The sequence below is a fragment of the Dermacentor albipictus genome, chromosome 10 (assembly GCF_038994185.2).
Source record: "Dermacentor albipictus isolate Rhodes 1998 colony chromosome 10, USDA_Dalb.pri_finalv2, whole genome shotgun sequence".
Lineage (NCBI taxonomy): Eukaryota > Metazoa > Arthropoda > Arachnida > Ixodida > Ixodidae > Dermacentor > Dermacentor albipictus.
Genome location: NC_091830.1, coordinates 89,433,059 through 89,449,518, shown reverse-complemented (window position 1 = coordinate 89,449,518; position 16,460 = coordinate 89,433,059). Strand labels below are relative to the sequence as shown.

At 46.4% G+C, this 16,460-nt stretch overlaps 1 protein-coding gene across 3 annotated transcripts in view; it reads left to right on the top strand.

The window, feature by feature from the left end:
- Positions 1-16,460, top strand: part of LOC135910237 (neprilysin-2-like) — a 55,284-nt gene that overhangs the window by 15,789 nt on the left and 23,035 nt on the right. For 2 of the 3 annotated variants that reach the window (XR_010566955.1, XM_065442288.1), the window contains exons 6-9: positions 2,581-2,670; positions 3,118-3,323; positions 13,379-13,627; positions 13,769-13,843. Coding sequence is in view for 2 of the 3 variants with exons in the window: in XM_065442288.1 (XP_065298360.1) it covers positions 2,581-2,670; positions 3,118-3,323; positions 13,379-13,627; positions 13,769-13,843 (620 nt within the window). In the remaining variant the exon portion in view is untranslated. The remainder of the gene's footprint in view (positions 1-2,580; positions 2,671-3,117; positions 3,324-13,378; positions 13,628-13,768; positions 13,844-16,460) is intronic. The other variant, XM_065442290.1, reaches the window with a different exon arrangement.

Genomic DNA, 16,460 nt, shown 5'->3' with positions numbered 1-16,460 from the left:
CGCATTTCTTTGACTGGATATATTCGGGACATGCTTGTCAATACATGCATTTGTGATAATAATGACATATACTGCCATGCGTGTCACAAAATTATTGGCATATATGCCATCAGCGCATGTCATGGCATGCCTGCATGTCCAGCCATCACATGATTCGTGTGAATGTCTTGTCACGATACCAATGCATGCATGGAATTACATTATAACCGCGACAAGAAATTACGCCAACCCAGGGAACCAAGTTGTCCAACTTGGGCCGATGGCTATATATGCTTGTGTTCGGGATACCACGATGGTCGTTGCGTCGTCATGTAGATTCGTAATCCGACTTTCGCCTTTGACTATCGCGTGCTACCTGTGCTCGAGCCAGGTGGCACGCCTAAGGTCTCGGCCTCTCGGCAGCAGAACACTGGGTGGTGGTTGCATCCGTTCAAAAAAGCGATTAAAAGATTGGAGGACGCTTAAGCTTCGCCTTCAAGAGTTGAACGCGACAGCGTTCCCGTCGACCCGCCAAGGGGTGTAAGACAATCGGCTACGGCACAGAGACTGCGCGCCCCGCATCGGACGCGGTGAGCGTCGAGCAACGGAGCGTTCGGCGCGGCAACGAAAGGTGCGCCTGAGCAAGCGACGCACGCCTGAGCCTTAGAAACAGCTCATTTCTAAGGCAACACTGCATTCACTAGAGGCGCTTTTGTACCGCTTTGAAGCGTCGAACTCGTGGCTGAGTCTGAATAACGAAAAAAAAAACTCGTGGCTGAGTGGTAGTGTCTCCGTCTAACACTCCGGAGACCCTGGTTCGATTCCCACCCAGTCCATCTTGCAAGTTGTTTTTATGCGAAGCATATTACGAGAGCTCAACCCAGCTCCTCAGGCGCGGCGGTGTCGCCTTGAAACCACGTGACACCGTGACGTCACGACAGAGGAGAAGTGGCTTTGGCTCAACTCTTGCAAGACGGGCTGGGTGGGAATCGTACCAGGGTCTCCGGAGTGTGGGACGGAGACGCTACCACTGAGGCACGAATACGATGCTTCAAAGCGGTACAAAAGCGCCTCTAGTGAATGCGGTGTTGCCTTAGAAACGAGCTGTTTCTAAGGCGTGCGTCTCTTGCTCAGGCGCACATTTCGTTGCCGCGCCGAACGCTGCTTTGCTCGACGCTCACCGCGTCCAATGCGGGGCGCGTAGTCGCTGCCCTGTAGCCCATTGTCTTACACCCCTTGGCGGGTCGACGGGAACGCTGTCGCGTTCCACTCTTGAAGGCGAAGCAGTAATGCATGAGTTGTTTCTTCGTCTAGCCGAACCAAATATAGCCAAGCAACAGCAGTTCACCAGGCTAAACAGTGGTTCAACAACTAAAATAAAGGCTAGTATGCTTCGCATCCTGGGCTTAACCTTACCTAAGCCACAGCCATTTTTTATTCATGAGATGCCTGCTGGGATTTATCGCTCACGGCCAACGCCGCCGAAGCCGACACTGACGCCGACGACACCGGCTTTTCTGCGACACGAGCTCCTTAACGCTTCGCGTTAAAATTGAGTTTCCGAACGCCAAGGCGCCACCTCCCGTTCCTCCCAAAGTTCGTACCGGACTTTCACGGCCATTCTCGTCGTTACCAGGCCACTTAAACGAGGCCTGCTCCTTCCTGGTACACATAGTGTCCCGGTAACATCAACGCTGTATCGAATTCCACTGTCGCCCTCAGGTCACGGGCTTGTATACTACGAGTGATACCACCTGATGCCATCACTGAGCGTTTTTTTTCTCAGTTTCTCACCAATCTCAACACTCCGTGTCTCTCATTAACATGAATTTGATCGTTCGCAGAAATCCTGCAATCGACTTGACCATGGCAGTCGTCTAGCTGCTTTGGTCACGTACACGCGCTTTCGCGGTAATTGCAGTTGACGGTACCCGCATCACAAACACAAATACTGGATTCACACACGCGCGATGGTCAACCTTGTAACTCTTTGCGTAACCCCTAGCAATGCTGCGGAGCCGGCTGCCTGCACCGTGCATCACATAACATCGATTCGCACAGTGTGCGAGATATGCGCAGTTTTTTTTTGACAGCGAGAAAAAAAAGAAAGCTTATGACGCCATGTTTCGTGTAGTGCAGATAGCCGCTTGGCTATTAAATTTACAGAACGGGTGCCAATGCAATCGAAGGGCCATCGAGGAAGGCCGAGAATTAAGTGGTGTGACGAAATGAGGAAAGTCGCAATGAAAGGCTGGTGAGCTGGTGCGAGAGAGGGGTAATTTGAGATTGCTGGGAGAGTCCTTCCTTCAGCATTGTGCATAAAACAGGCTGGTGATGTGACCTACTGCCTCATACCTCTTGATAAAGCCAGCCTGCTCTCAGGGCTTGCTGCAATTAAGTGCTGCATCAGTTCTGTGCCGAGCTTACCTCAGTGATTATTTTGTATAATGCGAAGAGTAAACTAAATGCTCTAACTGGCTCATTTTTTATGCGTTCTTTTGTGAATGAGTGATATGACTGTATTTTGTTGGATAAGGCGTAGCCTAATGTTTTGAAATACTAAGACAGAACGCTGCTTGATTGGCTGTATATTTCTTCTAGAAATTCTGAAGTACCAAAAAATTAGAGGACAGGAGAGCTCGAGTGCAGCTGGAAAATTCACTGCTGCCTACAGGTCATGCGTAAATACAAGTAAGTTGGCGTGAACTACATTTTTTGGAAAGCTAGTCCGTATGGTACACACTGCTGACGCAAATAAATGGATTGGTACTCTTTTTTTTTGATAGACGGTTCTCGCGAAATAAATACATTCAATAAACGAGTGTATGAGAAGATCCAGGCACTTCCGCCCAGCTAAAATTTTTTGAGAGAGAACAGCACACAATTATAAAAGAGTCTGAATGCTGAATTGCTTACTGACCAAGAAGAAAGGGTACTACTTCTTGCAGTTAAAGGCCTACTTGCCATACGTGATATGCCGGCTTTTGGTTACAACAATTATTGTCTATGTGAAACACGTGATAGAAGTTCCCACAGCGCTAGCAACTTGTCATAGCTGCGTCACTGCGTCACGCAAACAAGCATTGTACTTGTTCCAAAGTCAACTTGTAATATCTTTCACAACCAACACTTCCCTAGGAAATGACAGCCCGCAGCTACAAGTATCACTGCAAAGAATACTTCGCGAGCTGGGTTTTCAGGATTGGCCAAAGACAAGCAAGCATTCCCCTGGAGAAAGCCATGAGACCATCGACGATACTTTGAAGAAAATGGGCCTACGAACTTTCTTCGACTACTACGTCCAACTGCAATCGAAGCACGCAGCCAGCAAACCCACCATCATAGTGAGCATCACTGTTTAATGCTCTCTTGTCGTATTTACTGATTTTTAGTAGGCCTCCGTGGTTTGTTACCCATACCAACAAAGCGAAGAAGCGGTTCCTATACCGTACTTACGAAAGCGTTTTTCTTCACCGACACAAGCACTACAGCCTTTGAACCTACTGATAGTAGCTCTTGCTGCACTATCACATTGAATCTCATAAATTTCTGCATGCCATCCTTAACTACGTCTCCGGTTGTTGTGACTGTGGTCATATCACGCTTGTTAAATGAAGTTGTACTTGCAGTTCTCATGTTCTGTACATAATACTTTTTTTTTAATGCGAAGGATTCTTTGGCCAGTACCCCAGCAAAATCTGTCACTCGAAAAGTGTAACGCATCTGCACGAAAATGCGCAATTTTCGAAGTTAAGCACTTATTCGTAATATTACTGTAAACGTCGATGTTCGGTAGCTTTATAAGCGATAAGGCACAATTGAAAAAAAAAAAAAGATTATCAGTGAAAAAACCGTTCTCGTCAGGCCGCTTTGAAAGCTTACTTTACCGCAATACGAGTATGTGTGCAGAGAAGCCAGCTGTGGGGCTGCTGAGTATAAAAATAAGAATAACTGATTCGTATATATGATCTAATAGCTTTATAATAATAATAAATGATTGGTGGCGTTAAAGAAAACTCATGACGTAGCCTTCACTACGTCAAGGTGTCGTAACACAAAAGGGAAAGGAGAGAATAAAATATAAAAAGAAACATGGAAAGAGCAACTGTGGTGAAACTGGTTGTGACGGCGTTCCGGATCAATTAATACGACCGCTTTTGAACGGCCACGCAGCTTCTTGGCAACTGATCGCTACACCGTTCATTACATGGACTTAATTTCTTTCGCAGCGGAAAAGCGATGGGTAGACATGCTTAAGCTAGGAAAAGCAAGTAAACAAAAGCGAAGTAAAAGCCGAGCCAAGTAATGCGTACGCATTTGTAGACAATTCTCAGAATTGCCGAAGAAATCTTTTTTTGCTCCTATTACCTCTTTTAAATGTAGTTTTTCTGTCCATGTAGTACAATAGAACATTTGAATTCGCGGTCCGGTGCTGTTCGTTACTCGCCAATAAATAAGCGTTCAGTCGCCACAGGAAAGTACTTAGGAATGTGTAATTGGTTTCCCGCAATAGATATTGTTCCTTGCTTGTGTTCGTTGGCTCGAGGCATTTTTTTTTCAAATATTGCCTTGTGTTTGCCTTGTAGTTTGCTTATTTAGTATTCTCTACTTTTCCCCACTACTGGAGTAGCCGTATAATAGGGCTGCATAATATACCGGGTCGTTAAAGTTAAAAGGTCAGTTACTTTAATGAAACCATATTATGCACAGCGCTTCTTGTACAAGAGCTCTACGCATTCCGCTGCGCGGAATTTCTGCGAACAAGCAGTATCAGCAAGTACATAGTTAACAAATATTTTCTAATTAAGTTTTTGAATTTCCCAATAATGATATGGCTTTATAATAAAAGAAACGCGAAGGCAGTGGTATTTTAGGACAACACTATTTTTGGGATACTTCTAAAGCGTCTGTATTCCGAACTATTCATAGCGAAATTTGACGTTCAATACGCCAATTTCGCTTTCAAAAGTGTAGGTCTCGCTACAAAAGCGTAAGCGCATCGTGACGCTGCACCGGGGTGGGGGGGTGGGGGGGAAACAGGGCGGGGCAGCTACCTTACTACCTTCCTGCTGCCGCTGTGAGTGTGTCACGGCATGATCATTGCGACTGTTCACCTTTAGCCGTGCTCCCCAACAACCCTTTGCAATGTGCTGAACGCGGTTTAAATTGCGGACGAGGGACCTCGAAGAGGAGCGACGTAGTGCTTGCTCACGCATTTCTCTCGCATATAGCGCTACATCACCAGTGAAAGTTTCGGCCGCTGAGCTGGTGCAGCTTATTCGAGCACTCCGAAATTTGAGCTGCACAAAAGTGACTGGCGTGTCGCCGAAAAAAATCCTGTTTCGCATTGAAAGCAATAGCGAGGTACAGCTTTGCACTGGAGGCGTATCGGAACGATGGCCTAATGATGAGCGTGCCAGTAGCGTTTCCGGTGTGGCGCCTCGACTGAACCCTAGAAGAGGCTGAAGGAAAAATGACGGCGTTGGCCAGAGTGTGCGGTGATCATAATGATGATGATAAAGACGATTTATTGCCGCCTCCTTTGAAATGGATCAGGGACAACTAGTCACCCAGCCAGCTTGAGTTTATCAGGTATGCCATGCATGCTGTTTTATTCTAGCAAGTTTATGTAAATCGCCTTAAGCTTTCTTTCTCTTCCTCAAAACTTCTCTCTCTACCTTGTATAACTACTATTAGATTCGTCGGACTACCGCGCCGCTGCCACCATTTGAAGGAGTCGAAGGTCGTAGAGATGAATTCGGTGAACAGGATTTATTTACATATTAACATATTTTAAGGCAAGACATACATCGGCAGTCTAGCGCGACTCCCATATGGAGCCCGCAAGATTAACGTTCAGCAAACAGCATTCGAGCACACAGCTCACTACTACATATTGAGCATAACAACGAGCACTCAGCTCCCAACGACGAGCACGACACGAGCACACTCTAGCAGCCGGCAAACGCTGCTTATAAGCTCTCCGCTTGACGTCATAGTTCAACGTCATCGTTCGGCGTGGACGGAGTCCGAGTGGTCGGGAATGTTCGTCCAATCATTGTAAACTTGCCGCCGCCCCGCAGTGCGGCCCACACACACTAATGCACACAAGTTCGAGCGCACACACACAAAGGCTCCGGAGCCGACGTCAGAGGGCTTTGTAGAACTCGCGGTGCCGCAGAGCTCTCGGTGTCGAAGACCGAGGGCTTCGAAGAACTGTGCTCCATCCCGGGTGGCGCGGCGGAGTACCACATTCCTGAGCTGACCGCGCGCCACGTGGCTGCCGGTCATCCGCAGTTCTCGGAAGGGCGCCTCGTCTGGTGAGCTTGGAACACGTGCAGCGGGCTGAAAGCTGGCACGTTGCCACCCCGTACGGCCATTCCTAACACTACCTATGCCTGCAACGGATCCAGTCGTATCAATCTCTTCCCTTATTTTTTCCACACTAATACTCTAAACGAGCCTTGCTTACCTCGACTGCTCACCGGTTGATGCTTCCGTCCACTCTAAATCCAAGCGCTTCTGGAAAGTGTACGTTACGTACACGTCTCACTGGTGAATCCCGTCGCATTATATTAGGGTGTACGGAGTGGTCTCCGGATTTAGCTGTAGCATATACATGCCTAATTTTGTTGCGAGCATTTGCTCCGGTATGTTTTTGTCCTTAGGCAACCAGCGAAAGCCTCAATTAGCAAGGCACTACCATTTATGTTGTACAGATTTTTCTCTCTAATTACTTTCTTCCCATTCTTGTAAATGACCATGGTCTTTCTTTGTTTGCTTCCATTCTTTTTATTCACTTCACTGTCTCTGTTTCTCTCTCTTTCTGATGACTCCTGGTTGTCGATTTACGCTATCACTTACGCTGTACTTGGGTTGCCGACTCTCTAGATGGCACTAGCTGTTCGCCGTCGATAGTACCAGCTCGTCCCTCTAGAGCAAACTACTTCACGAAAGTTCCCTATAGACCTCCTTCGTGGAACCTGCGTGATGTGACAGGAGAAACAAAATTAAGGAATTACGAGTTCAAAGAACCGTGGCACATGCACTTGCATGTGCCACGGTTCACTGCCGCACTTGCATGTGCCACGGTTCAATGCCACGGTTACCGTCCCTTTGAATTAAATACAAGCAATACAACTTTTATGTAGTAATCATCTGTTCTTACGTTTCAAAGCGAATTAGGTGCTCCAAAACACGCTGCGTTGCATTTACATTTGATATCGATCACGTCACCGCATGCCTGCTTTCACTGGGGCAAGAAAACTGTTGAGGAACTTCTTAACGGGTTCGCTGCGAAATGAAAACGCTTGGCAAGTAATACAGCAGAATCAGTGAACGCCAACGTCAGCAATACATCACGCAGTGGTTAATGTATATCAATACAGGAGCAGGAGTATTGAGGCAAAAAGTGGGCGGAATAGAATGGTACGAAGTGTCTGTGTCTTGTCAATGACCATACTACGTCGACAAAGAACACATAATTCAACGGTTAACTGTTGGTGATCACGTAGTACGTGTGCACTATGTTATGAATATGATCTCCGATCTCCACCTATATTGAGATCGGCGAATTTATTGGTATCACTGAAATATTTGCAAGAGCGATGTTACCAAATAAATATTTTTTCTTTGGTTGACATCTTAGCATAGTACTAAGATATGAACACTGTCGTCCTTTATGAAAGGGAACACGCGAGCGCGTGGCCTGCGCTCTGCGGCGGCTGCCCACAGCGCCATCAGCCGACAGCTAAAGAAAGCACGTCCGCTTTTGGCGTCATCTATTGGCAAACAAAATAACCAGTCATGGCCGGTGGACAAGCGCTGCTAGATTATGCTCCCTCACCGCTCGCGCAACGGGCGATGCCTGCAGCGCGTCGTCTGCTGGTGACAAATCGAGCGTGGTGCACGAGCACGATCGAAACGTAGAAGCTCTGTCTCCCGCCTTACGGCTGTTGCGCTTCGCCTAAACTAGAGCTATATAGGTGAGGGCGATGCACTCAGCGGAAGGTTTGGTTGTTCTTTATCTATAACTGAATGATACTCTGTATCATTCATTCAGTGATACACTATCATGCGAGCTCTATGGATTCGTCGTAGAACTCGCGTTTGCTTAAGCCACAACTGAATACATTTCCAAGAACACAGTATGCAGCATTATAGTTCTCCAGGGAATAAAGGTGTGAATTTTCATGGAAATATGCTTAGCTTCAGTTGTATTGTCCCTGCATCGGGAATGAATGTAGAAATACCAGTTTAGACTCGCTCGAGGATAAATTTCAAACCAACCTTGCATGGCACTAACCCCCGAATTCGAGCGTTTCCGTCCGCGCGAATCCGCGCGTGCAGTTAAAAAAAGACGACGGTAGCGATTCCCCTCGGCTAAATGGTCACTGTGTGTGCGATAATCGGCAGCAGTCGTTCAAAACCCCTGCATGGTTTTCAGCCGAGTGGCAGCGCTATGATCAGTTCGGTCGGTGGACCAAGTTCGAGTCTATGACCATTTAAGAATGCCGGGGTAAAGCTAGCAGTGATAATGTACTAGTTCATACGTGTAAATATGGGCTCCAAAATACTACGAGAGGGAAAGGTAGGATGCTGAACGCCTTGCGTACTGGCTTGATAAAAAGGGATAGGGGCATGTGTAGTTTCATTCCTTATTTTTGTGGGCCAGGAGGTAGGTCATTGCATCAGCTACAAGGAGGCCACTAAAAGCAGCAAACAGGATCGTTCAGGCCTTCAAGACGGAACGCCGTGTGAAGGACGCTCGGCACAGGCGCTGACCTCGGGCAACAACTGAATACGAAGACCGCGTGATTGTGGCTGCAGTAGCACTGAAGCCGCAGACAACAGTCCCTGAAGTACTGAAGGAACTTGGCATTAGGGCGTGCGAGACGACTGCGACGCGCCGCCTCGACGAAGCTGGTCTCAAAAAGAGGATTGCTTGCAGGAATACACTGCTTCGAGGCACCAACAAAGCCAAACGCCTGCAGTTTGGGAAGAATCACGCAGATTGGATTACCTCCGACTGGGAAAATGTTGTATTCACCGACGAAGGTTCATTCACGACCCGGTGGGACCAGAGACAGAGTGTGGCGCCCAGAAAACCGCCGGTAGGTGACGTTTTATCCTTAACGGTAATTATATCACTGTAAGAAATGCTGAAAAAACTCTACCGGGCGGTTACCCTTCTTTATGCATTGTGTGATATTGTAGCCTATCATGTTCTCTCTGGCGTAGATGCCCGAGAGAACTTGATATTCAAGGCACGGTGTTAGATTACGTTCACCAGCATTAAATTGTAGTTGCGTTCTCTAATATTACTAGTATTATTACGCTCATCAGTATTAGTTCGCATTGAAAGACGCTTTAGCCCATGCTGAAAGTATAGACACGGAAGAGGAGGCAGTAGGCTGGCAACTGCCACAAACAGAGGCACACCACCAGCCCAATTGCTGTTTCTATATGAAAGAATGGAAAATAGCAAAATAACTTGAAAGAAATAGGAAAGTGAATAAAAACCTAAAACAGTACGAAACGTATACATGAGCAGCCGGCGATAATATCGCGCGCCATGTAGCACAGCGGAATACCGCATGTTTGGCGTAAAGGAAGGGTATACGAGATAAGTTGAGTGACTGTTGGTTTGGTGTCAATGCATGATCTAATGATACTTTTCTGCAGTTACAGACCAGAATACCTCCAGCGAGTGGCTGCAAGTGGGCGTTCAGCAGTGTGCGTGTGGGGCCTCGTGACCAAAAAAGGGCTTGGTCCACTAGTCCGCATAGAGGACAGATTCACGTTTGCCGCCTACTGCTCAATCGCGGACGACGTGATGGTGCCCTGATTGCTGAATGGGCCCTTCCCGGAAGGTGCTTACATCTTCCAGCAAGACAAGTCGCCCATACACACAACCGGAAGGGTGACAAGCTTTTTCGAGGATCGTGGAATCGACTCTCTAAGGTGGCCGCCCCAGTCTCCAGACCTTAACATTATTGAGAACGTCCGGGGCCTTTTGAATACTGCGCTGGCGGCTCGGTCTGCACGGACTATGGGCCAACGAGCTTTGGGGTGTCACAAAGGAGTGGAAGCGGCTGAGAAGCAACAGATCACTAACGGCCACCTTGTATAACTCGCTACCCTGAAGAATGGCAGCTGTCGTCGCAGCAAATGGGGACGGCACGAGGTACGGAGAAGTGCGTCGACACAACGTATTTCAGACTTTTGTTTTGTTTTGGTGCTCAATACAAAAGAAAAATATACGTGTATCTTTTATGTCAATAAATGTATTGATATCTGTTTTTGCATTTTGTGCTCGCGTCTTTTACATTACAGATACAAGATTCATTAAAATATTTACAAACATTTCTAACATTTTTTTTTGCTTCAAGTTTCTTACGTAGCAATATACCTTCGCTATCATCACGGTCAGGGTGCTCTGATTGTGCATGGCGTTATAGCATCAAGTGCAGATATACTAAACGACAGAAAACTTCCTCTGCCGACAGGCAAGTACTTTCCGGGTAAGTGGGAATCTGCCTCGAAGGAAAATTTCCGCGACGTTCAGTGATACACTTTCGAAAAAGCAAACCACAACCAAACCTTCCGCTGAGTGCATCGCCCTCACCTATGTAGCTCTAGTTTAGGCGAAGCGCAACAGGCGTAAGGCGGGAGACAGAGCTTCTACGTTTCGATCGTGCTCGTGCACCACGCTCGATTTGTCACCAGCAGACGACGCGCTGCAGGCATCGCCCGTTGCGCGAGCGGTGAGGGAGCATAATCTAGCAGCGCTTGTCCACCGGCCATGACTGGTTATTTTGTTTGCCAATAGATGACGCCAAAAGCGGACGTGCTTTCTTTAGCTGTCGGCTGATGGCGCTGCGGGCAACCGCCGCAGAGCGCAGGCCACGCGCTCGCGTGTTCCCTTTCATAAAGGACGACAGTGAACATTGTCTAATGTACAACTTCTAGGGTTTGAATGTGCGCAATTGAGGAGGCGAGGGTATTATTCCTAGCGCCGAAAGCTTTATTCATCCTTGCTACTGGACCCACAAGATTACAAAGCTTTCTTTTTTTTTCAATATGCATGGTGCACTTTATATTACAGTCATAGACATCGAAACGTCTTGGGAAAGCTTGATTTCTTTTAACAAGAAAAACGTTTGCTCTCTGATTGCTTTTTCGCGATTGAGTTGCCAAATTGTCAGGATACCTATTCAGTTGAGGAGGAGCTGCTTTTGGTTTGAAAAGGAATGAATTAATAAATAAATATTATATAGAAATTAAACACAGCAGCACGAAGAAATGTCCTAATTTCGCGCACAGATTTGTCTGTAAATCGCAAGGTCTTGAGAAAGCTTTAGATCTGTTTCTTCATTGTTTTCAGGATTAAAACTGATTTATTTGATTTATTTATTTATTTGTACATACTGCAGCCCGATCGGGCTATTGCAGGAGTGGGTGTGAAAGGCAGAGAAATGAAAATAGTAAACAATACAGGCCCAATACGAACAATACAAACAAACACAAACCAAAACTATTCAATGGCCAGGCAAAGAATTCCAGTACTCGATTGCACGGGGAAATAAACTGTATTTAAATGTGGCCGTACGGGCGAAATAAGGTGAGATGTTTAGGTGATGGTTACTTCTAGTATTAGATGGTTTCGCAGGAGTTAGGTAGTTATCCGAAGATATACGGCAAGAAGAGTTAATGACGCAATACAAAAACTTCAGTGATTCCGTGCGTCGGCGATCTGAGAGCGCTTCTAAGCCTAGGGATGAAAGCGCGGTATACGGCGAAAAATCCCTATCGTACCTACGACATATGAAGCGGATCGCTTTCTTTTGGATGGCCTCAATTTGATTAATGTGGCACTGTTTGTGTGGATTCCAGACGGGAGAAGTATAATCGAGTATAGGCCGGATTAGTGATTTATACATGAGTAGTTTAGTATCTCTTGGGGCTGTGGTCAATGTGCGGTGCAGATAGCCTAACTTTTTCAGGGCTTTTGAGGTTATTAAATCTATGTGCTTCGACCAAGACATACTGGGTGTGAAAACAAGACCAAGGTATTTATATTCACTAACGCTCTGAATTGGAGTATTATTAACTTTGTAAGTAAAAGACTTTTTTATGATATTGAACTTGAGTCAGCAATGCCAGGCCGCATAGGCTACATCAGAGCCAGACTAAAGACAAGCCGCTTTACTGAGCTATAAATTTCAATACTTACAAGTGTAATATAGTTGTAGGGTATGCATCCTTTGCCTTAAGATATAAATACAACACTCTTACAGTATTTATGAAAAAAGAGGGTGCTTTTAGGGTCTTAAACCGGGATCATATTGGAACTCAGTCGTTAAGGTTTTGTGCAAGCACTGGTCAGTGGTTTTAATTATTTGTATTTGGCTGAAAAACGTGAACAAAGCGTGCATCCAACGGAAACATTACAAAATAAAAATGATTTCGGTATACTAAATTCTGATACTTCAATGGTGAATGGAATACGAAATACTTTTCCCCATGAGATGCTTAAACTGCGAGTGAGAGAGCTATTATTGATACTCGTATAAATGAAAATCTATACCAACCAATCGTATTCTCCCCACCTCAGTGTTTAACTATAACGCACACGTTTAAGGTGCCACATTGCATGCGGTATAGTGAAGCGACATTTGAGGTAAATGTAAAATGTTTGCATTCTCTAGTCAATACAGGTTCTCTATTGTGCAAAAATGTGTAAAAAAAAAGGAAGTGTGACGTTTTCAATTCTACGAACGGGCGCCCTCTGTCACAATCAAGTCATCCATCGCTAAAAAGTCGAGGCCCACAAGAATTTCTTTCTCAGATATCTGAGCACAAGTCCGAATCAGCGCGTTGGCACAACAGTCGCATAAAGGAGTTGCTCATTTTGGAATCATCTGAGTTAGTTGAGAATATGGCAGCTGATGAGCAGATGACGGCTTCCCTTTTTTCTTCGTTATTTTTTCTTCGTAGACGTCAGTTGTTGGACAGCTCTAGTCCTGTGTCCTTCCTTTTTGTGTTGCTGTCCTTTTTCGCGCTGAAGAATGCCAAATGGAATTAAGCCAGTTGCTAAAATTGCGCTCACGTCTTGCACTCATACAGTGAGACCGAAAATGCTCGGAAGTGCCGCTGTTTGTTTTACTTTGTTTCGACAAATGAAAAGGCGAAAAACAAAAATAACTATTTAGTCAAGGAAGCCGCATGCTTGACAGCAATTCTAAGCAGACCTTCCCCTCCCCCTCTTCTTCCCCCATCACTTAGACCCTGATCATTTTTCAACATGAAAAGAGTTTTACTATGTCGACTATTAAAGCATGGCAATGGCGCTGCGTCAGTGAGTTCGCCATAATAACACACTGGCGTTCTCTTGCAGATCACAAAGCGGACCAACTTCTTTTTCGCTTCTAGCGCATCCACTGAAAAGAAATTGTTTTCCGAAATCTTAAATTCCAAGAAAGCTGGTCGGGCAGTATCAACGTCTGAAAACATCACGGCAGAACAGTACGGACGCTACAAAGACTTCATTGCCGAAACAATCAGGCTAATAAGGGCCAATGTGACGGAGGAGGAAAGCGCGCTAATTGCGAACGACATTTTGACTTTCGAACAGAAAGTTGCCAAGGTAAGAGATACCAGGCGCGTGTTGCGCACATGCAATATACTTTACGAGGCGTGAGCTACGGTTTAGTGCAAGTTTATTATCAAAGGCACAACATCTACTTACACGCCTTGTACTCGAGCTTACGTGGTTATTTTGTTTCAGATTTCCGACGGAACTAACTTAAAGAGAATCGAAATAAACGCGACATCCGTGGGCACCGAAGTCTCTTCACCTAATGTGAGTGTTATGATAACAGCATTGTTTCTTCAATGTTTTACTACGTTTCGCATTGTATTTGTAACTCATCTCAAACGACCGATTAATTTGGTACCGGTCTTTTGTATTTCATGTGACATTTATGATGCAGCTGTTATTGTTTTCCTTCATACCAGGATCTTCATTATCATCATTTTTCTTTTCACAGCCTACCATAGCATATCCGTTCTCAAAAGCCCATAGAACGCGGAATTCTTTGCAATGAATGAAATTGAAATCAGTTCACAGGTTGCATATGTAGTAATTTCAGCGTCGTACGTGCATTTCAACAATTCAGGCAAAAGCTAACGTTCATCTTAACAACACTCGTCCGTTAGATGGCTTCATGTTCAACGCACAAAGAAAACGCGCGTGATATATTGCCCAAGGAACGTATTCGTCGTCGTGAGTTCAGGCATGTGTAGCGCTAAGTGAAGTTCGAAATATAGCCGATGCAAGAAAATACGCGCAGGTTTTGATTTCCTATTTAACCACGTCGGCTGAGAAACCATAACGTAGTATCGATGCATCCTAGCTGCCACAGATGCGGAACCGAGTGGCACATACACAGGGCTCTAAGTCAACGTCAGAGATGTTCATTAAAGGGAAATAAGTCATCAATAAAAGGAAAATGAGGCATCCACCCAAACGTAGCAAATTGCTACAAAGGAAACCCATACGGGTTCAGTAAAGTTTCGTTCGTTCTCCGTCCTCGCTTCACCGTTGGAACTTGAAGCTTATCGGACGATGATCGGCAGTTGTTGGTCAAACGCAGGCAGGAAACGATGAGGTCAGATGTACAAGAAACATTTATAGGCAAACTTTTCTATATACATGGCAGGTAAAACAAATACATTACAAACTTGAACAATTGAGAAACAAAGTCTCACTCTTCTACTGCCTCAATGACTGTTAGAGCCCAGACTCGTTTTAACGTACATAGTACGGAGGCTCACTGATCTATCAGCAATCCTGATTTCAGCCAAGTCTGAGGGACAGCATGTCGTCCCGATTTTTATAGCCCAAATATACAAAGAAAAAAGGCGGTAGGGCCGTTGGCCCGTCCCACAGGTTCAGTTGCCAATCAGAGTCAACCGTTTGTTAAGCCACAACCCACAGGGATGGGCTTACTCTTAAAAATAAACATATTGGAAAACAAAGCTCTTTTCCTTCTTCGCCAAAACTCCGTTGCCCTCTCATTTCTCCGTAGTGAGTGACCGGCTCAGCAAAACACGCCAGGCCCGAACAAGTTATCGCCAGACCGTTTCAAATGCCAACGGCGTCTAGGCTGCAAATGTCTCGGAAGCAGGGGCACCGGCACCACGAAGTGCCGCTGTACTCAAAGTTTGGCCGTCTGGGAGACGGATGACCCTCCTTGTCCTTCAAACTTATTGTCTACAAGACAAAGTTCTTTGAGTGCGTGTTTCCAAGACGCCGTCGTGCGAATGCACTCTTTACGTGTGCACCGCATTCCTACAGCGTGCACGGTAAGCTGGTCTTAGACACCACGCAGGCAGTCGCACCCAACAACAAGGCTGGCGATTACGTTCCGGAGGCGTAGAGGATTAGGTCCATGCTCACTGCATGCGGCACGGAGTCAGAGTTGCTAAGTCCTTCTTAACCTCGGCGGCGCCTCCAATTAGTCAGGGACTCGGGCGCCAGACCCACAATACCTTTTGTACAGCGGTTCGTTTCAAGGCTGGTCTGTGTGACCCGTCGGCGGACTGCCAACATCGTGCGCACAATACTGACTTCCAGGAATCGGCACACGCCCGCCTGGCACCTGCCGCGACGCGTCACCCAACCCCGCGCGTTGCCTGTGACCCCGCATAACAAAGCAACTGTCGCTCCGCTGACATGGGGGGAAGTGAACCCCCTCTCTATACACAAAGCACGAGGCCGATTCGTGAGACTTAAGAACCCGAACAATCAGAGCGACCTTACAGGTTCCTCGAAAGAAAAAGCCTCGCAGTTGAAGAAAAATTCGTCGCGGTCCGGGACGCGAACCTGGGACCACCGCCGCTCTGGGGCAGCCGCTCTACCATCTGAGCTAGCCAGGCGGCTAGCAGATGGCAGGGCGAAGTCGAATGGAGCGACAACTCGAAGCAAAGACCAGAGTTTGACGTAATAGTTCTGCGAGAAAACCCGCAAGATGGCAATGTTGCCTAACGCTGCAATTCGCTACGTTTGGGTGGGTGCCTAATTTTTTCTTTATTAGTTACTTCTCAACACCTTGCGGGTTTTCGAAGAACGATTACGTCAATACTTCATCAGTGCCACATATCCTGAGGCGCATCCCCAGTAACCCATGTCGGCGTCAACCAGGTACGCTGAAGAGCGGCGCAAAGGAACTAAGGGCCACATACTCAGGTACTCAAATTGGTCCCACGGTTGGTTTCAAACCCTGTTCACTCGGCACATCGGCCCGGTGCACAACCCATTCGACCATGGACTACTTGTGACCCAGATTGGCAGGAAAGCGGTTCCATACACACATAGACCGCCCGTCCCTGAAAACTACGTGTAGTACGTGAAGAAAGCTAATCGCATTAAAATCGCATCAATAACGAAGTTTAGTGACATGCAGAATAGGCAAATG